Source organism: Andrena cerasifolii, chromosome 11, assembly GCF_050908995.1.
Source record: "Andrena cerasifolii isolate SP2316 chromosome 11, iyAndCera1_principal, whole genome shotgun sequence".
NCBI classification, from domain to species: domain Eukaryota; kingdom Metazoa; phylum Arthropoda; class Insecta; order Hymenoptera; family Andrenidae; genus Andrena; species Andrena cerasifolii.
The window spans coordinates 4,096,438-4,118,941 of NC_135128.1; the positions used below are offsets into that span (position 1 = coordinate 4,096,438).

The window sequence follows — 22,504 nt, forward strand, 5'->3', positions numbered from 1 at the left end:
TTTTTTTAGCATCTTTATGAATATTTGGAATGTGCAGGAACTTGAAAAACGAAAAATTTTACATTAAAAAAAAATACAATTTCCATTTCTATGAATGAAGAACTTAGAACAAGTAACTAACAATTAATCACATATTTAATTTCTAACTCGAAACCAGCACTTCATCGTAATCAGATTTTAATTTCCAATTTCCTTTAACATACCCAAAATTGATACCCAAATATTGAAAATTAAGAAGAACAGTTTTATTTGGAATTCAATATATAGATTATCTACCAAGTAAAATATTTCAGTATTCCAGTCACTGTTTCGGCGACAAGAAAAGGCTCCCAGAAGCATAGAATATGCATACATATTGATCGAGAGGAAGTCCCAAATTCAAATATGTTTTCCGTTCGAAGATTACGAAATATACTACATGTTTCCTGTGTAGGCTGCAGTATATCTACGTTCTACAGTGCAGCGTGTCGTTCCCCCCCTAGCGAACTTCTGTCGGGGCCCAACATTGTTGAACTCCGTCGCGGAGTTATGAATGCGCGGCAGTATCGTAGAAAAACACGTACCGTTTCGAAGGAAAAGCAAATACGAAACAGTCGCGACCAAATACAACGGCACTTCTCATCCTCTGGATTCAACATTGTGCCAGGCCTGAACTGAAGAAAAATGCTTATCTCCGTTCCACGAAGTTTGGGGCGGTGCTCTGTAACATTGTGTGTGTCTGTCTGCTTCGAAATGCCCTTTCTTTATGACCGGGACCTACACGGTTGAACGAAAGTCTTCCGACTCCCGAGATCATTACACGAAACTACTCTTGACGAATATCTTTGTTCGGATTGGACCCAGTATCTTAAAATCTTACGTTACAACATTGTTTCATGTGAACCTCCTATTAATCAAATTTGTATAATTTTGTAGTCTTTTTAGGGAATGTACAGGCGTCATTTTTCTTCCTCGATGAGTAATTTGATTATTACCAATGTTCTGTTAAGTCCTGAGTTTTAGTTTAAAAGACTTGAATTATTCACACGAATTTAAACATTATTAAATTTCTCGTTTGACTTCATTCTGCTAAAAAATATCGCACTACCAACAACCATAAATTGTGTAGTTAATTATAATTCGTAACGCGTTAGGTAACGCAAAATTTTATTTAAATAAAAATTTTGAATAAGGAATAAAAGTTAAAAAATGATTGTGCGATGAAAAAAATAACTTTATTCGTCAAATAGTATAAAGTTAAAGTAACTTTTATTTGATCCGTTATTGAAATAATTTTTATTTAGTTAATGCCTCTGGTATGTGCCTAATAAATGAATATTGATTTACTTCAATAATATATACCTACGTTTATTTATACACTTTTCATTTAATACTACTTCAGTTTATGTTTGTTAGAATGATATTTTTTAACCTGTTCCAGTTTCTCTTGAAGTATATTTATATCTTTGTCCAGTGTAATTTATTTTTATTAACAATTATCGTGGTTTCTATTTTGAGAACCCCTTTCAATACTGCTACAATTCGTGTAAATTCCTGACATATTTTTTTGACAGACGTAGCCATGATATATTGTCGCTCGTGTGTAAATATCAATATCGAACTCCATGGCAGTCGTTTTCTTCGCAACACATACATAGCTGCTTGAGAAGAATTTTCGTCTTCGTAGCAGGAAATGTGTTAGGGTCTCTGCAGCCCATGATATTTAGGGTCCGTTACGACACCGCTTTTTGTCGATACGCGCCGCACAATGTTGCCCCAGCCGGCTGCTACATTGTGAGAAGAGGGCGTTCGGTAGAACCCTGCCATCATTTTCTACATTTCTGAACTCGGTTGCTACAGGCGGTATACGTTAGAAACGACCGTTGCGTTGGGAAATAACGTTCTTCAGATTTGAAGTTCCGATCTGATGCCTGGTTCCTTTGTTGACTTTCCTCCTTTCTAAATTCTATGAAATCGCTGCTTGGCACTTACAGTGGCATTACACAAAGAGCTTCGGTTTCAACGAATTATATGATTGGTATATTCAACTATTAGTCAAATGCAAATTTTAAACTACTTTTTCTGCAATAACGCCTGGATAGTTATACTATTAGTGGGTAAGGAGAAACAATTATGGGAACTAACAAATTTAGTAAACAACAGCATGAGGTTACGAGCATTTTGTCTAGAAGAATAACAGGAGGAAGAGAATTTTAGGTAGGGTTTAACTACGAATAAATAATCTGTGACAACTTTAAGTAGACTGTAAATAACTCTAAGCAGACTATAAGTAAATCTAAGTAAGCTAGAAACGTAGTGTTTTATACAAACATAATAAAAGCAGTTATTATTTATTATTTTATTATTATTATACTAAGACGTAATGCTAGGCGTTACGTGTTAGTATAATAATAATTAAATAATAAATAATAATAACTGCTTTCCCTGTAAAATTTACATTTTCTGAATTATGCCAATATCAATGCCAAGCGGTGAAATATTTTCTCTTATACATCTGTATTACTAGAAAATTGCATGTATGGTTTTTTTAGCATAGAAGAAATAAAAATAGGATTTGTATTTAAACAGTTAATGCTTTGCGCGAAAGAGGAAGCAGAGCTTTACGTTACAGAATATACCAAGTGCACATCGTGCTTTTATATTTATAATTATTATAACTGATTTTTATGGAATAGTACTAAGAAAATGTGGCAAAATTTTCATGCATTTTCATATTATTAAATTTTTTACTAAAGGTTTTTTACGCGGTTGAATGGCCTTCGAAACTTTTATTTAATATAACGTATTGAAATGTTATATGTGCTGTAAGTTAACCTTCGATTTTAGAAACTGAACAAATTACTCGATTTTTAAACGATTTTATATTAGTTTCACTTCTCTGTCTGGTTGTTTGTTTGTTTGCTTCAAAACTTGAAAATTAATTTTAACCCACTTCCACGAATCCAATAGACTTGGAACTTTGCAGGCGTGCGTAGTTATGATGACAATGAAAATTTAATAAAAGAACACCCTCGAGGGGGTGGAAAAATTGCATTCCCTACAATAAACACGCACAACCACAAATCCAAACGACTTGAAATCAGCTGATAACCTCAAATCAAAACTTAGACACTAAAAAGTAAATAATAAAAAATATATAAAAAAATTAAGTTAAACGATTTTATTTAATTTGATAAAAAAATACAGTAAAACCTAAAAAATAATTTAAATAAAATCGTGGGGCAGGATATTTCATAACAGGATATGAATCAATTTCAAATACATTCAAGCATTCAAATGAGCAATGAAAAGTGATGAAATAATCCTGCCCCACGATTTTATTTAAATTATTTTTTAGGTTTTACTGCATTTTTTACCAAATTAAATAAAATCGTTTAATTTAATTTTTTTAATATATTTTTTATATTTTAAGTGTCTTGTCCATATATAGGGTGTTCTGTAACTATTGATATAAGCCAAAAGGTAGTGATTTCACATGAAGAAAGAAGTTGGAAATCTAGAACAGTATTTTTTGATTTAGAATTTTATTTTCCAAAAAGTGACATTAGATATCTATTAAGAACGCGTTCAACACATTAAGAATTGGCATAATGGGGTTTAAATATAGTATAACTGTGAGTGAAATGATTCCTCGCATAGAAATCAGTCGGAAGTTGTAAGCTTTGCGTCGAATGCAACTTTATTTTCGAGAATATCAATTTTACACATTCAACGATTACTTGTGGATTTGATCAGGTATGGATGTCCACTTCAACACCGATCTTCTCGAACACAAAGTCAAATTCGAAAAAAAAAAATTCTACAATTTTGACTCATTTCCACACAAAGATTCATCTTATTCTCGATATATTATACTTACTATCATATTCCGGCAAATCTTGCTGAGTTAAGTGTGCACTTAACGAATATTCACTGCCATATTTTCTAAAAATGAGATTCCAAACAAAAAATATTTCGTCCTGTAAAATTACCCCCTTAATATCCCATCCCTACCCCGATCTCTTATACTTAATTACACCAATTAAATCCACCCTTCTAATATTCAACACCCATCAAAGTTTCTACCCCCATCTCTATAACTTCTACCATTTTATTAACAACTCAGCCCCTCACAAGACAAACTGCTCAAAATCATAAAATAAAAAGTAAAAAAAGAACAAATTAAGCACTAACAAGGGGAGGACACCATGCGGTAGACACCGATTTTTATAACCCTTGGCACGCTGGATCTATGTCGAAAATAAGTAAATAGGTGTCCGAGCGGTTCTGCGAATGGGCCTTAATAATACAATTTACATAGAAATTATTAATAATTTCATAGTGGCCGTGAGTTTTTAATGGGTAAAAATCCCACACTACCCTTGCGCCCCGGGGGATTCCCCTCTGAAGGAGTCGGGGTGCCTTTTGAAGATTTACCCAAGTTAGAAAAAAAACTTATAAAAGAAAATGATTTATAAAAAAATAATTCTTAAAAAAAAATTATAAAGTTTTTTTTAACGTGGAGACATCTTCAAAAGGTACCCCGATGCTTCCAGAAGGGAATCTCCCGCGGGCGTCAGGGTAGTGTGGGATTTTTACCCACTAAAACCCCACAGCCACTATGAAATTTTCAATAATTTCCATATAAATATTTCTATCATTAAGGCCTATTGACTGAAACGCTCGAACACCTATATACTTATTTTCGACACAGATCCATCGTGCCAAGGCTCCTCAAAATCGGTGTCTACCACACGGTGTCCTCCCTTATAAATATGAGCTTAACCCTTAACTGGTATCCTGGGGTCAGTTATGACCCCAAGCACGCAAGGTTCGCTGCAAAATATTTGGTTGTCTCTAAGTTTGTAAACTGAATTTCTAATTAATTTCATCATAATAGTTTAACTTTCTACGTATCTATTATTTTATACATTACCTACGAACTAAATAGGTATTCATAGAGGTTCATCTAATGTCGACTTTACAAATTTCTGTGTCCTTTTTTATTTGGGGTCTGCCACGACCCCAAAATAACAATTACTTTTGAAAAAACAGTATACCAGTTAAGGGTTAATTACTAAACTCGAAAAAATGTACAAAATATAGAGCCCATCAGTTTTTCACCCAAGAGATTCAATTGTTAATTAATCATACAAACATACACTAATATATACAAGCCCTTACAAACTTCTTCCAATCACAATCTACTTGAACAAAAATTATCCGCGTATCGTTGCAAGAGCGGTTAAAAATCGTGGGTGTAATTGAACGAATCGTATCGCATCTTTTTATAATGAACCAGAAGAGAGATAAGATCGCGTATGGTCATCAGACTGTGTGCGTGCGTGTCTGTGGTCCTATGCGGCGTGGCGGGGCCAGCTTTCCCGCCAGAAATCCTGGCGCCAACGTGTTTCGACGTTTCTTTCGGGTCCGTTGACTGGAATCCGCTCAGTTGCTAGGCACGAGGATCCCAATGACACGGCCGTAAATTACTCCTCTCGGTCGAAAGCGCGCGATTTTTTTTCAGCGTATCGGCGCAGGAAGGGGCACGGGCGTCCTTTTGATAACCCCCCGATATTATTCGCCGCGCATACGTGATCGCTAAAATTTTCTCACGCATTTTCTGCGCCGCTAATTATCAATGCACGACAGATGCTCGACAGCTTGCTTCGACAACGTTGCTTGTTGTTCGTGACTCTATGTCGAATTGTGGACGCGTGCAATTTGCGCGCACGTTTATTTTGAGTAGGTTCTTCACCCCTATCGTTTACATTCTTTAACTCGTACACTTTGTATTTATTTTTCGCCTTTTTTTTGGCTTTAAAGCTATCGACAGTGACAATTACAGTGGGCTACGAAATTAAGGGTAATGGAAACTTTTTTTTTTTTAAAAGCTGTGCTCAATTTATTGGGTTTTTTTACTTCTAACTGTAAAAGTAACAGGTTTGCTTCATCGCGTACAATATTTTTTTACAACTTACTTTGACGTTTTTATGCTGTAATATGCGATTGAATGAAATTAGTAGTGGAAAGTGAAATGTGACATAAGATTTTTAGCTTGTTTTTCGAATTCTGAAGCGAAAAGTATGTTAAAAAATGGCAAAATTTTGAAGAAAAAAAAGGTTTTTCATTGCAGACATGTGTTACTGATAAATACAGATATCTTTCCAGTAAAGTGAATTTTAGTGTTATAGCTAGAATTTTGGTGCAAAATTAATTTTCTTGCTTAATTCTTCTAATTGGAGGTAGAAAAAAATAATAAAATGGGCATTAAATTACATGGTATTAATTTTGTAAAAATCAATGTGAAAAGTTTTAAAGTAGGTGAGAAATTTTTAAATTAAATATTTAATTTTTAATTAAGGAAATCAGGATTTTAAGTTTTGGATTAGATCCCGAAAATAAATTGCTTCGATGAGTGTCTATACCTTCCTATAAAATATTTAAAAATAGGTGTCTGAGGTCATAGAAAGGCTTGGGCAGTGAAAATTAAATTTAACTACCTAGCGTTAATTGCCATACTGCAATCTTATGCATTATCCGAAAATTTTGAATTTCTCTTTCACGCGTTCGTTGGGATGCTTCTGAAAATGTACGGGCGTAAGTGAATCCTCTGTAATCCCGGTGTTGTTAGCGTACAGCTCAGTGCTCCTTTCACCTTGCGTTACTGCAATAAGTCATCCTGACACGAACAGGTGCAACCTAACGTAACTAATCCGATTAATTATTGGCCTGCACTAAAGGGACTGGGAAGTGAGACATTCAGCTTGCCCACTAATTACATTTTTGGCAATTAAGTAAATAGAAACACGATTAGTTACATTATCTCTAAACAAAGCACGTCTGGGTCTCCGCGATAAGAGAAACACGGAGACGCACTAATGAGGTTTTTCACACTTGGCCGGGTCGGGCCACCAGTTTCGTTTTCTGCGTAATCAGCGTCCGTTAATTTTATGATTGCTGGCAAGGATACAAGGGAACAGATATGCACTATTATATATTCTTATAGTTTATATTATAATGGAATTTTGTTGCATTCTATTATTTTTTGTTATAGTTAAGTTGCATTTAGCGTGTTGAGGTGCGCAGATCTGTTATGGTATATTTGTGAATTTTAAAAAGGCGATTACTTAGATGGATTTTGAAATCGAAAGTTTATAAATCGTGGCAGTTAGGTGTTGGAATTTTTTTTCCGATGTATTTAAGGATTTCGTGGAGATGTTTTTAAGTTACAGTGCACTTGAAATGCATAAGCTTTCGCATTATCGCAGTTACTTAACAAATGTAGCGCGAAAATGCGATCTAAGCGCCAGTAGTACTGTATTATCAGCAGTCGGTAAAGAGCAAATCTGCATTACCACTGTCATTTTGATAATTCCTGCGTTACCTTCTGAGGGGAGTTTATCTTTCTGCAAAGTTTATCTATGGAAAATAATTTCGATTCCATTAAAATGTACCTTTCAATTAAAATACCTCTCATTTGCGAATGACAATTTTTATTCATTATCTTCGGAGTGTATGAGAATTTCGATCGGGTGTAGGATGTGTCGCGCGTAGATAAGAGAAGTTGTATTGCTGCGTCGATAAAGTAGTTTATCTGGTCGCCATTTTGATGACAGTGTGCCTTCTCTTACGAGACATGGATACCTACCAAACTTCTTCGTATAAAATAGAGAAAACGTACTTTTCAGGAAGCAATCATTTGTGCGCACAAAAATAAGGATATTATTCCGAAAGGGACCGGTGGCCGATTTAGATGAGGTTTGGGGGGAGGGATGGGGTGGGGGTGTGGACCCTAAATCTAAAATTGTAGCTTCGGGTATTTATTAGTTTACAAAATATTAATAAAAAATTATTATTATTTTTTTTGTAGAATTTTTTTTTGATTTAACCACAGTCTCATTTTTAGCATCGCCAAACTCACATCGGTTCGCCCCCATGCTTTACGCGCCTCCCGCACTAATCTAGTCCCAACCAAAACTAATACCCGGGACAAGTTGGAAAGTGGAATGCGTTGTGTCGGTATAAGTCAAAATAAATATTGTCAAGAGGGTGGACCGTGGTAAAGTGATTAAAAAAAATCGGTAAGGTGCACCCTTTAATGCACAATAACCCCTGTATCTTTTGAACGCATTAATTGCCGAAGCTAAAATTTAATATTTGGGGTCTTTGCACACCTCTCGTTAATACCCACCAAGTTTCATCTCGATTAGCCACCTTCTTTCGGAAGTACAGCCAAAAATAAATATATATTAGGTGATGCTTTGTACCAAAATATCTCGTGACCTATTTGAGCAGGCCATACAAAAATACACAGTCCCTTTAGCTGCCCTCTGAAGGACGCAAAAAATAAACAAAAACAAATGTAAAGGAGTTACCAAACGAATAATCCACTTAGCCCATAATTTTGAGTACTGTAATTTGATTACAATCACGATACAAAACATAGCTAATTTCCTTTCATCATTCTGTTTCCAGGCTAGTCGTACACTCGCACCCTGGGAGCATTTGTTGCCCTGCCCGAAGTGCTCATTCCCTTGCCACGTGGACGGCGAGAAGAACGTGGGGACGTGTTCGAGACAAGGTTGCTCGCTAGAATTTTGCACCTCGTGCTCGTCGAAGCCGCACACCGGCCCCTGCAAGACACCTCTGCTAGCTACGCCGACGAAGAGGAACAAGCGCCTGGTAGTCGGTTCGAGACAGAGCAAGCGGAACCTCAGGAGATTATAAGCATCTCCCTCGGGGAGCCGGCGATCGCTAAACGAACTGTATTAGATGGAGTCTTTTTTTAACGTTAACACCTCTTTCAAGAAGAGTTAAATTATTACCTAGCATACCAACGGACCGTGAGGAAGGAATACTATTCCGGCATTGATATAACCGTCACGAAATGCACTTTCACCAGCTAGTAAAAGGATGGTCGTTCCCATCCCGTGGCTCGGAACTGAAACGAATAGTTGACGCGGCGCCTAGAATCCAGAAGTTTCGAGATTTTAATGGACCAATTTCGCGGAGGCTTCCCTCGCGGGGGGGGTTAAGAACAACGAGGCGGCGCTCAAGTCCATTACAGTTTCGAATCCATCTACGATTGCTAGAGACCCTCCAAGGACGGTAGAAGGAAACTAGTACTGCGGACTGGCGGTAGCTCAGATCAACTTTGTTTCGAAATTCATTTCAGTCCCGAGTCGCCCGCGCTGTCCGTTTGCTCGCTGCAAATAAATCGAAGAGAGAAGTAGCATCTTATGGGCGAGAACATGTTGAAGCCTAGGCTGCCGCCCCATGGTCGTTCGTAAGCCACGAATCACGCTGAATGCGCGTCGTTAATTTAGCGTCGAATGAGCGCACCGTTCGCCGAGTTTTCAAGGGATCATCGTTTCCCTTAACTTCCACCCCGTAAATCCGCGCGTTGCAAATTGAACGGCCATTTCGGTAGCCGTAAACTCGCATCGCGGCCAGACGATTGTGGGTCTGCCCCGTCGCCCGATTACCGGCACTTTTACGCGACCCTTAAATGCCATGATTGAGTCGGTGCAGCCCCGAGCTTCAGCGTTTTCTCTCCCCGGTCTTTGGCGAGCGAAGAGTGAGGACGGAGGAGGAGACTCCCAAAGATCACCGATTAAAACTGCACGAATAAGAAACACGCGAGGGGGGGCGGAAGGAGGAATATGAGAAACCATAAAAGCAGACTCGTAAAACCCTTTAAGGGCATGGGCCGACACTTTGCGGCGACCGCTTTTTACGCGCATGAGAGGCCATTCTGCATCACGGACTAATGAAGCCAGTGCGAGAAAAAGACGGTCACTAGGAACGAGGTTGCGGGCCCTTCTTACGGGGCCCGCGACCTCCTTCGTCGCCAGAGGATAATTTATCCAACAAAGTGCCCTTCACGGCGACTCTGCGCATCGGGCTTTTAATTTCCCGACGAGTAGCGGAGGCTGATTAATCAGTCCCGCCCGGTTCGCCTCTTGGGCAGTCGCTTCGCCCGTTCGGGCGCCATTGTTTTGCCTTGCGCAGTGGGGCGCCTGCGCACGGGATAGTTGACCGAAGCTCGCGCAGAAACGGCGGCTGAAGCGGAGATCTATCGTAGGATGAGGATTTTTTTTTATTTTTTTTGTTTGGTGTTGTTACAATATTTAATTGCGCGTCAAGCACCCGGAAGCTTTGTAAAATTTTAGCGTTTTCGAAACTCAAGCTCGCCCGCGACGAATTTTTAAAAAAATTATTTCTGTACTTTTACTGGAAAAAAGTGCCGGAACTTTTCGATTTTAATTCCTCGACCGATTTCGTGGTTGGGTTTTAATTTTACGCAGGCATTTACCTTGGCTCTTCAACCCGAAAGAGGGGTTTGCTTTTTAAGCGCGTTTGGTTGCCGCAGAATCGCCGCCAATGGTACCTCGAATGGTTTTATTTACACGATCCTGGCTTATCGTCTCGCATTTCGCGCGAGTTGAAATTTGTCGGGGTGGCTAATCGTTCACCTTCGAAAGAACACGCACGCGCAAAACATTCGCCTGCGCGATTTAATCCCGTCTTACCTCGTCGTTCGTCGAATCGCAATCTCTGTGCATTCTCTTTTTCTCTCCTCTCTGCCCCCTCACGATGCTACTCTCTCTCTCTCTCTCTCTCCCTCTCCAGCGGGGAACAAAGAAAATATTTTGTCTCGCGTGTACGTATTGCTCCTAGTCTCATAAAATACGAGATCAAAAAAGAGGATTGCCATGACTCATGTGAAGGGTCGCTCAGAAAGTATTATTGAAGTATAGTATATATATACACACACACATATATATGTAGCTGTAGGAACGATAGAGTAAAAAAACAGAAGCAAGTATGCGAGGACAGAGAAAAAAAACGTGCAGTGCCAGAAACTAGTGGATAAGCGAAGTATCGGGAGACGGGAGGAGCGCTAATGACGAAAACTTTCTTGCGGAAAGAAATGGAAGGAAGAAAAAAGGAGAACTTCAATCCCCTAATGACCTTTCGCACTTTCAACACTTCCTCGCCAATACCTCGGAAACTCTTCTTGTTAATAATCCCAGCGACCCATTTCAATACCGATAAAATGATCCCGCAAACTCGAGCGAGGACATCGGCTAGTATTTAAGCGAATCTAAAAGTATTATTTCGGTACCAGTTTCAACGTAATTGGCGTTTTAAAAGAAGAAAATACTCGTTTGAAATATCCAGGGGAAAAGAAGAAATCTTCAGGCGCAGCACCGTTTCTGTTGTTGTTAGTGGTGCGTTGCGATCCGGTAACTGGCTGAAGGGACTCCGCCAAGCGTGTAGCTGATCCCTGACCGTTATTCAGCACGGGCATTTTCTTTCCTGGAGGAGCAAAGTTTTTGCCAATATTGCGCCTGTTGTTCTCAATGTTCGGACCGGTGCGAAAAGGGGAACACACTTTTGTGCCATTATGTAATTTACGCCATAAGGATTGCCATAACGTATTTCGTTCTAATGTTTAGAATCGCGAGGGGAAGAGGGGAGGGAGCCGCGTCGCCGGATGCAACGAGGCGACGCCGCCTCCCGCCCGCGTTCCCGTTACCCTCCCTGGGAGCCATGCATTATTTTTTATATCGTTTCTAGCGTTTAGTCCGCCATCTTCATCATTCGTACGTTCGTTTTAAGTGTTCGAGGAAACGCCAGTTTCAGTTTACGTCTTTACTTCTCGCGTTCGAACGTTACTTTCTTTGTACCGGTGTATGCTGGATCGCAAAAGACTGCATGTAAATAACCAGCGTATAGTAATATATTTTGTACTCGGTGCGAGGCTTTTCGTGATCAATATTCCCTCGATTCCGATGGGGACGAAACTCTTCGTTTTTATACGTTGCTCCGTCTGCCTTTGTGTCTATTAATCAGGCCCTTTCAGCATTGCATCTATTTATTAAATTCCTCGGCGTAGCCTGCAAAATATTTTAGCAGGAACATAAAATACACCGAATTATTTCGTGCGGGCTAATATTGTTTTAAATGAAAATTAAAGAAGCGTTCGAATTACTTAAGCTTTTTGGGGAAATATTAACTGACACGAGCGCTGCGGCGTAGCTTTTGGATCGTTGATGCCACGAGAAAGGAAGCTCGAGTATCGATCACGAAATTCCTATTTTGTAAAGAAGGAAAGCAATTTAAATGTTTATTGATGCGTCTCTCTAAGCGAACATCCAAATATTTTCTATGAAATGTCGCGGGAAGATCTGTGTTTCGTTATTTCCACACGTTCGATCTATGCCTTGTCGTTTTGTGTGTCTATTGCAGTGTAATATTTAAAAATTTATGCCGTGGGTTTGCAACGTTAATTTATATTCTAAAATTTTATCTAAATGTGAAGATTTTATCTAAATGTGAAAATTTTATCTCGCAGAAATTTTAATTCCATTGTGAAGTGTATGCAAACATTGGAGCACATTATGTGCAAGATTATTTTGAAAATTTTTAGGTATATACGTTTTGCTGTACTGTAATCATTTTTAGAAACAACAGAAGCAGAATTAAGCTTTAATTTCATATTTCAGGTAAATGGAACAGTAACTTGTAGAAAAGCATCTACCTCTTATCAGTTATCATATTTGCGTGACACTGCAGTTTAATTCTGAACATGAATTGCTGGAGAAAAATCGGAGAAAATAAATAACGTTATAGTGCATTGTTTTTTTATACAAAGAATTGAAAAATTATTACAGTATTGCAGAAACTTTGATTGTGCCTGTTAGAGGCATTTTAGATCGCACATTTTAACTTCATTTAACAGACCAGATGGATTTTTCCATTCCATTCCGGGTGAAATTCTGGCAAAAAATTGTAAATACAAATAATGGTATTAGAATTGATTGGCATAGATTACGTATTATGTAATCTCCCAACACTTCACGGCATAAGGTTTAAATACTATATTTCTTAAGTTTTAACAAGAAAGAAAAAACTATACTTTCGTTTTTCAACTAAATTTTATTACCATGACTAGCTTGAAAATTTTCTCGTAATTTAAATACTTTATTTTTCTTTATATGCAGAATAGTCGAAATAATCTCGGAACAGCCTGGGTGCAACGAGCACGCTCGACATTTCTGTGATATGGGACAATATCATTCCAGTGTACGTAGTGTATTAAATAAGCATTAAACGATCATTACGCTCAAAGACTTAATCAAAAGATCGATTACTTTGTATATATTGTTAGGTATGTCTTTTAGGTAAAACGATGGAAATTCGATTTTAATTATTACATAGTATTACGTACTGTCGCCTCAAAACAGAAACAAACAATCAATTCCTAGAAAGGAAACCCAGCGCCTCCGACGTGTGATTAGAGAAACCCGAAAGTCCTCGCGAACGAGGCTGCAGGATTATTTTTTTACACGCCGGAAAAATATTTCTGTATTACATAAATATATACACACACGTTCGAGTAATTCGTCAGTAAGAGCAATCGTAAAAAAAAACGATTTCAAGAAATGTGGCCTTCTGGAGAATATTTTTTTACTCAGAATTGCGCGATAGTGCTGTTTAAGATATATAATTAAATTAAGATTAGCGTTTAAGCAATTAGCCATCGAGTAACACTAATACCAGGAGAATAACGTGCCTTATATAAAATAGTACATAGATATTAAATAGTTTACTTTTTTGGAGGACCGATAGATGGCAGTGAGTAACGATTCCGAGGCGAAATTAACAGATCATTGAGAACTATAAAATCCAACGTGGGAATCATAAAATAAATTGCGAAACAAGGTGCTATTAATGTTCCTGCAATCTTCGAACACCTCGTGTAGATAAACAAAAAAATCGTTATGCAAAACGAATTATTATGTTCTTTTTATGTACTGCGTATGAAGGCATAAATGACAATGACTCTCGTTTCAATCGTCTTCCAAAAAGTTGAACACTTGCTCTCTTATTTACTAACTTATATTATTGTACACACGTGTAAAATGGTATACTGGGTGGTTCATATGTTACGATCACTTGAAATATTATTTTATATAATTGCTGTGGTGAAAATTGAGTTTTACGAACTTGTTCAGTTTCGAGGGTGGACGAGAGAATGAAATTCTTCTTCATTGGATTTTCATGGTAAATTTTGCGATAGTCTTTATTTTTTTTATATTAAAATCATACATTATTTTTGCGGTATTCTTGTAGCTGAGGGAAAAACAGGTTTATTTCGGTATACGCTATGTTGACCTCCAGACGACCTTCGGCAAGAACATCTTTCATTCACTTGATCGCGAGGGAAAAGGAGACTTGCGTTGTTCCCACCCTTGTCTCTTTTGCTCTTGCAGCCAGCTGAACGTTGAATATTCTTGTTGAACGCTGTACCTGAATGAATTTGTGTTATTAGCTTCAATTATACAGCAATGAGAGCATTGAAGTTTTCCTTAAAAAAACAATGATGAAAATGTTCTTTCCACCAACCCTTCGAAGTAAATGATTCCGTAAAATTTATTTGGTTGTAGCATAATTTTTTAAGAATAATTTGAAATGATAATGACACATGGACCATTATGTATATAGACATATGTAAAGGTATTTTTTATTTTGAAACGGGTGTATTTTTTAGGTCAGTCCTGTCGAATGTTCAATCGTTACCAGGCTCCAAAATATTTAAAGCGCAAACTTTATATAATAGAACGTTCGTTCTTTATATTAAAAAAAAAAGTAGACGAGATTATTTTTTATAATCCGTTTAATATGCCAGTTCGAAATGTTAGCAAGCAATAGACGTGGAAAGAGAATAAATTATATTCATTAAAAGCATAACGTTAATACCTTTTATCTTCTACTATAACAGCAACAAATTGAGAAATTGTAACAGCAACAAAGTAAAAAAAATAACGATTGAATAAAAAGTTGGGAACGGTTAGTGAAGCAAGAACGAATGATTAAAATTAAATATTCAATTACGTAACTGGTGCTCTATTTTTATGTTTGGACGTATTTTTATGGCCATGAAAAATTAAATGGTAGAAACAAAATTCGTAAATAAATTTTTAACGTTAACCAAAATTGATATTTAATGCAAATCTTTAAAATAAGTAAATTAGACGTGTGTTGTGTGGGATAGAGCTCCAAAATAATTCATTATCTGTTAAACCGAATTTTGAAGGGTTTTATATCATATTTAATTAAAATCATTCGAGTAATTATTTTGTCACTTTTAACGTGTTATGTGTTTTCACCCGCGGTTTTTAATACTCAGGCGATACTCTGGCAGGAACTACGTGCGCTTTTAGAGTAAACTACTTTAATTAAAAGCAAATCCTTAGCATTGAAAAGGGCGATACCAAATAAAAGAGCATTGTTAATGCGATAAGTTAAGAGGTTTGTATTGTATTTAGCGAATATGATGTATCTTAGTGGCTAGTATGTGTTCTTCTTTTTCCTTTTTCTTTTAATAATTAAACATTTTATACCTTTCCAAACATACACTAATTCGAGAATGCTCAATATTCTCTGTCTCTCTATATTTCTTTTATAGTATCTTAGTTTCCTTTAAGATTAACGCATCGGCAGTACGAATTCTAAATGCGTTAAGTAAGTTAAATTATATTTCGTATCATTATCCGAATGGAAAATATTAGTATAGCTGCGTCCTATTGAAATTCTGTGAGCCCTTCCAGGGCAGGTTCCTGTATTTTGTCAATTGAAATATAGTTAATTAGTTATTTACCTCTATTTGAATTTTTTTACCACCAATTTTATTTCAGGTACGAATCGAGATAAGAGGAACACTGTAGCTCTCTTCTGATAAAGTTTGGTTAAAAAATTAGGTAGATTTTTGAACACTTGAAAATCATTTTAATACCAGGTCCAATTACATAACTTACATCAAAATACGTAATTTTATTTTACATAAATAAGTTTCAATATTGCACGTATGTAAATAGTCAGAACTTCATCCATGGCTCAAGGTCATGAAGGATACACTTGCGCCATATTTGATTACTCCACTTCTTGTCTCCGCGTGGGGACTTATTTACAAACATACGTTATCTCGTCTCGCGTATTTACGCGACAGGAAAGAAAGCTGTCATTGCGTATTCTAGGCATACGCATATGATCTCAATGGTCACACAAAGATGGTGATCATTGCCCAGCATATTTTCGTCGGCACAAACTTCAAGCTACAAATCTAGACCTAGTTTCTAGAACTATATTCAGTAACCTCTTTTATCATTTGGGAACCTGAAGTAAAGAAATTAAAAAATGAAAAATGTTAAAAACGCACTTTAATTTGCATACAAGACTGTTGCATGTATTTACAACATAAGCAAGAAGTATCTGCCCCTAAACGGTTAGAAACTTCCACATTAGCCTGAGAAACACAGCAACAAAGATTGCTAGGATCGCTGCTACCCTATACTTCGATGGCTGCATTTCCATTGGTATTCCTGACACCGTTCCCTTCGTCAAGCACGGCTTCAACGACGGGGAGCTACCCCCACTTATCACTTCCCCAGACATAGAATACTTCATCGCCTCGACAATCTTAACCTTAATCATTTTGCCCACGTACTCTTCTTTCAGGGGCACCAGGACCTGCTCGTAAGATTTGTTGTGTGCCACGTAGTGCTTCTTGTCGTGGGATACCTCAGTAACGAGCACATCCTGAACGAGCCCCAGTCTTCTATCGTACGGTGTGTAGGACTGAAAGAATTCTGACAATCTCTTCGTTCTCTTCTTCACGTCCTGCGCGTGTACCTTCGGCATCCGAGCCGCTGGCGTGCCAGGCCTGGGGAAGAACTGATTGATGAACAAGCTAGGGAACTTGTGCTTCTCGCAGAGCTTCATCGTCTCCTCGAAATCGTCCTCAGTCTCTGTCGGGAAGCCGCAGATTATATCCGTAGCTATGGTCAACCCAGGGACGCGCTCGCGTAGGAAGTCGACGACACGTTCGAAGTCGGCACGCGTGTACTCCCGTTTCATGTCCGCCAGCACCTGATCGCTACCAGATTGCACTGGAACGTGCAGGAAGCTGTAGACCTTCGGGTGCCTCAGAATTTTGCTCATTTCCTCCAGGTGCTCCATGATGTAGGGCGGATTGGTCATTCCGACGCGGACCATGCAGCCATCCGGCACGACTTTGACAATCTTCCACAGCAATTCCGGCAAGCTGCTGCCGATGTCTCTGCCGTAAGTGCCCGTGTCTTCGGAGGTTAGCCACAGCTCACAGACGCCCTCTTCGAACGCTTGTGTCGCCCTCTCCACGATTTCCTCGGGAAGGTAGCTTCCCAGCTCCCCTCTCGCGTGCTTCGTCTTACAGTAGGTGCATTGATTCAGGCATCCCGTGTTTATGGCTATGATCTCGATCAGCGGATTTCTCCGAACTTTGGGCAGGCTCAGAGAAGCGCCGCCAATCTTTTTGCCCGATTGCTTTTTCTGCTGCAAGAACCGGACTGCGTTGCCCTTTAATGTTTCTTCGACCACTTCTACGACCCGGTCGATTTGCTGCACACCGATCATGCTCAAGCCTTGCAAGAAAGATGATTTCGGGGCACCTTGTGGTACGCATCTGAAACAGATCCAATTTCGTATCTCATTAGGTCGCGGATTTGTAAAACCTCTTTTACATTTGGTATTTATATCATCGAACTTTTTAAACTCAAGAACAAACAGAAAGAAGTCTACTTAGACATAGGCAACAATTTTTAGTCGAGTACTGGGCGAATTTTGAAAATTGATGTTTTTCAAATCGAAACCTTGTGTCACAAAATTTCATTCTATATTTTTTGAGGGGTCATTCTACTTTCATCGGTCGAAAAATGAAGCTGTTTTTAAAGATTTTTTCTCAATAAATACAACATATGATGAAATAAATCTTTTTAGAATTTATTAAGCTTTTCTTATATTATACAAACAAATTTAAAAAGATTTTATTAATTTGTTTCAAATGTTTTTTTATAACGTCAATGTGACACCTACAAAAAAGGTACAGTGGCGGACGAAAGAAAGATTTTTAGAATTTTTTTAGAATTGGTCCAAACGACTTGTTTTTTTGAAGAGCTAGAAGGATTAGTTTGCTAAATGACATGTTTCGCAGTTTTTAAAAAAAAGCAACTGGTCGGAATAACGAAAAAAATAGTAAAGGTCGTTTTTAAACTTTTTTTCTGAGCCTGCAATGAAAATTCAAAAATCCCGTTTGTAGAGTGAAGTGAGATATGTATACATCTTACTTCAGCATGTATATACTGAAAATTTCATGAAAATCGTTCAATGTTGCTTTGAGCTACAAACGCTTAAAGATCGCAGAATAAGGTCGAATATCGCGAAATTCCCGAAATCAGTGATTTTCGACCTTATTCTGGGCAAATTAATCCTTCTAGCTTCTCAAAAAAACTCAAATCGTTTGGAGCAATTCTAAAAAAGTTATGCGATTTTAAAGGATGTCAATTTTCTTTCGTCCGCCATTGTATGTTGGTGGTGCAGGTGATTTCCGGGCTCAGGCTTATCTAAAATAAAAAAATCGAAAAGATTCTTAATCTGTATAAATGTCGCTTTTGCTCGTAGCTCAATTAACAATATTTGTTGAGAAATAACAAAATGAATGATTTGAAGAAAATGTTCCCCAAAAGGGTGTTTTCTCGAATGTTCCCCGAGAAGAATCTCGGTTATTTTTCGACAAAAATTGTTAATTGAGTTATGGGCGATAGCGACACTCATACAGATTAGGAATCTTTTAGAATTTTTTTTTTCAGATAAGCCTGAGCCGGGAAATCACCAGCGCCACCAACATATCTCTTTTTTGTAGGTGTCACATTGAAGCTATAAAAAATATTTGAAACAAATTAAAAAAAATCATTTTAATTTTTTTGGTGTAATATAAGAGTAGCTTAATAAATTCCAAAAAGAGTTATTTCATTATATGTTGTATTTATTCAACAAAAAATTTTAAAAATAGCTTCATTTCTCGGCCGATCAAAGTAGAATGACCCCTCAACAAATGTCGCGATACGTATAGGTTAGACGTTTCTTCTATTAAAGTAATAAATATAACTTAGAAGTCTATTATCAAGTACAGAAAGAGTTAATTACAGGGAAGTGTATGTATTTCGAAATATTTTTGTGTCAGTTGTGTATTCGCTTTACTAGTTTCTTCTACGTGTCCTTAGCAATAATAATTCTGTGTGCGTCCTAGCTGCAAAGTTGGTCCGCCCGTGAACGCGGATATGTGTTAGCCTTAACGCGGTCACCTTTTATATTTCCACAGCTATAAAAGTGCTCGTATCTTTTACTGTAGAAGACAATAAAACTAGGAATAAAAGGAGATCATTAGCCAATTCAACTCACTACTGTAGATTTTTTTTAATTCAGACTCGACTTTTATCTGTTATAATATCAAATTCTTAATATTATTCTATTATTTAATTTGACTGGAACAATTTTACAAATACGTGAAATAAAGAATATTTTATATTATTATTCAAAAGAAATAGAGTGAGAAGACTTTTAAAACTTTGAGTGGCGTCGGCGTTTCCATCCTCTGCCCGATTTTGGCGAGTTTTCACGTCATTACTTTCTGAAAACTATCGAAAGTATTGTTCGAGACTCTCCGAATATTTACTTTCAAAAGGGAATTCTGAATGAATATTGCCATTTACTGTGTATAATTAATACTTTGTTACATTTCTTAATAAAGTTATTTTGCACATGTAGAATTAAACCTAACCTTAAATAAACCGTGGAGGACATCCATCTTTGATAAAGTGACCAGATATTTTCTGTTCCAATGGGGGACAAGCAAGCAAGCAAGCAAAAAAAAAGGGTTACCAGATCCGTGAGATCTTTCCCGTAGTTTATTAAAGCATTTACAATATATTTTAAAATACATACTTGCGATTATAAAGTGATACATTGAAACGAAATTAAAAATATTTATTTTTTCACAACAAAAAAAGTAGAGGAAACAGTAACTTTATGCCACTGCGAAAATGTAAAAGGTTGCATGTCCAATCCAGGACACTTTGCGGGACACTTTTCAATGTGGGACAAAGGGCTCAAATGTGGGATGTCTGGTCACTTTAATCCTTGATGATAATTATTAATGATATTAAACTGACTATGATATTGATGTGTACATAAAGTAAAATTAGGGCAGAATGCAAGAAGAACTGGACTACTGATATTGTAACAGTTTGTCGGAATATGCTTTTCTTATAAACGAATGGCTGCATTAATGAAATTATAATATAGTGAAATGCAAAGAAATTATTATACCCAGCTACTACAACATGTTTTCCTAGTTTCCTTCCAGCCTCAATTTCATTTCTGAAATGATCCTCAGCAGGGCTCTTTACCGTGCAGGAGTTTAAGAGCCACAAATCCGCGTCGTACTTAGTTTCTGTTAATTTGTAGCCGTAAGCGGCAAGTTGACCAGCCATGTATTCACTATCCGAATTATTGTGCGTACACCCCCACGTTTTCACGTAAATTGTCTGCGTTCCTGGTACAATACTGTTAAGAATTGCAGGTTGCGGCGCATCTTCCGGCAACTGTTTACGCTTGGATCGGACAGTAACATTTTTCCTTGTACTGTATCGTTCTTTAGGTGTGATGTCTTGGGAAGATATTAAATCTTCTATGTCTCCGACGATGTCTTCACACGGGGCTGGCATTCTTTGTAAGAATGAAGTCACATAAGCTGCTCCAATGTGAATAATATACTTGATGAAGTTCGTAAATTATTTTCCTATGTATTTTTCACATTACTTCGTCGTTAACTCTTTTTCACGTTCAAGTAATTCAACGAAAACATTACTAAACTATGGAAAGACACATTAAAAGTGAATTTACTGGGTGGAGTATAGGTTAGGTTTCGCAACACTGTCACATGTGAGAATCCTGGAGCTACACTAGCGACATACGTTAGAGTACGAAAATTAGCGCGGGAATTTTAAATTTATTCCATTTCGCATACTGGAATATTGCAATTTGAACGATCGAAAAATCGATTTCTTCGTTTATTATATACTAGCTTTACTACTCAGCTTCGCTCGAAATTTAGATTCTGATTTTATAAAAGAAAAACGTATTTTTTTTTTTTTAGTGAAAATAGTCACATTTATCTGGATTAGCCAGGCATAATGAGCCGAGGTACATTTCTTGGTGAATTTTAACCAAACAAATGACTTTTTTCCACAACTATTTTTTCAACTACCATCATATAAAAATTTACATTTCTGGAAAAATACTATTAGAGCCTGATTGTGTGAGTATTACGAATGCACAATTATTACTCAAAACTCTCAAAAGTTGACAACTCAAAAATCACGCTGAGGACCCCATGTGACCAATTTGTGATCTAAAGGTGTGACCACGGAGAGTTAATATTTAATAATTTATTATATTTAATGATATTTAAAATTTAATAATTTAATTAATAGTTTCTTTCAATCTGTATTAAAAACCGAATCCTACACTTATTCTCGTTTCAAGCAACTTCTAATTTTTCAAATTCAATTTTTTTTTCACACACTTTTGGTATTTATGACACGAAATATGTTCCTGATTTTGTTTAAACTTCACTGTATTCAGGGTTTTCCTTGTACCATATAGGGGAAAGAATGTAAAATTCTGTGCAGCAATTAATTAGGTAAATTAAATGGTATTTTTATGCATATTCTTAAAGGTCCACTGAATTTTGATAATTTTCACTTGAAACAGGATATAACACTTGCATTAGGAGTAGATGTAAACAGTAATTAAGGTAGCGAAGGTAGTTTCAAACTGTGTCGTCACTTTCGAAGATATTGCAAACATTTCAGGCTCGAACAAGCAATAAAGGGGTAGTTTGCGTAGCAACGTGTACAGTATTGTTATCGGCGCGAATATATGCAGAACAGATCCATATCGTTGCTCGAAGATTTAAGGACGTATTGTGTGCGGCAATACGCGAATAGAGGTCTAATAAATACAGAAGCATAAATCGTTCCTTTTTGAAACGTGACTCTTTGTACTTCAAACGAAAGATACGGTGGATCCTACGTAACTTATTGTAAGAGATTATACTACAAAGCAGTCAGAAAAAAAGGAAACCTTAAAAAAAAAAGAGGAGAGGGAAATGTTATAATACACACGTTTCCAGTTTCTCTTTTAATTAATTCTGTTTTTCACTTTTTTTCTCGAGGCCTATTATTTAGTCTCTTTATTGGTGACCCCACATGGAGGAGCCTATTATTAAATAGACGTAGGGGAAACTCGGACAAAACCGGGTACCTGGGTAAAACCGGGACGTGTTACTATTTTTTAAAATGCCTTTAATTTTCCCGCGTCGTTTTAGCGACTTATTGTCGCGATGCATCGCGAGGGGCGTTATTTCACCAACAATAGATGATCGTGTTACAAGCGTGCTTACTAAGGTAATATCGTATTTTGTATTTGTATTTGTATTTTTGTTTTTCCTGTGTTTTAAGCAGGATGGCGGCGTTTCAAGCTAATTTTTGCTTATATTGCCCAACGAACTATAGTCCCATTTTTTCGCTCCTCTCTCCTTCGGGTCCCAGCAGCAGCAGCGCACCGGGAGAAA

General features: G+C 37.2%; 2 protein-coding genes across 2 annotated transcripts in view; one reads left to right on the forward strand and one right to left on the reverse strand.

The window, feature by feature from the left end:
* Positions 1-10,916, forward strand: part of LOC143374559 (uncharacterized) — a 73,167-nt gene extending 62,251 nt beyond the window's left edge. The window contains exon 2 of the mRNA XM_076822797.1: positions 8,458-10,916. Coding sequence (XP_076678912.1) covers positions 8,458-8,709 — 252 coding nt within the window. The 3' untranslated portion in view covers positions 8,710-10,916. The remainder of the gene's footprint in view (positions 1-8,457) is intronic.
* Positions 10,917-16,193: 5,277 nt separating this feature from the next.
* On the reverse strand, positions 16,194-20,818 carry LOC143374490 (threonylcarbamoyladenosine tRNA methylthiotransferase). The gene is made up of 3 exons (XM_076822647.1): positions 20,689-20,818; positions 20,197-20,595; positions 16,194-17,494 (listed from the first exon to the last, which is right to left on the reverse strand). Exons 2-3 carry the CDS (start codon positions 20,592-20,594, stop codon positions 16,270-16,272), a joined length of 1,623 nt encoding a protein of 540 aa, XP_076678762.1. The 5' UTR covers position 20,595; positions 20,689-20,818; the 3' UTR covers positions 16,194-16,269.
* Positions 20,819-22,504: the final 1,686 nt, after the last annotated feature.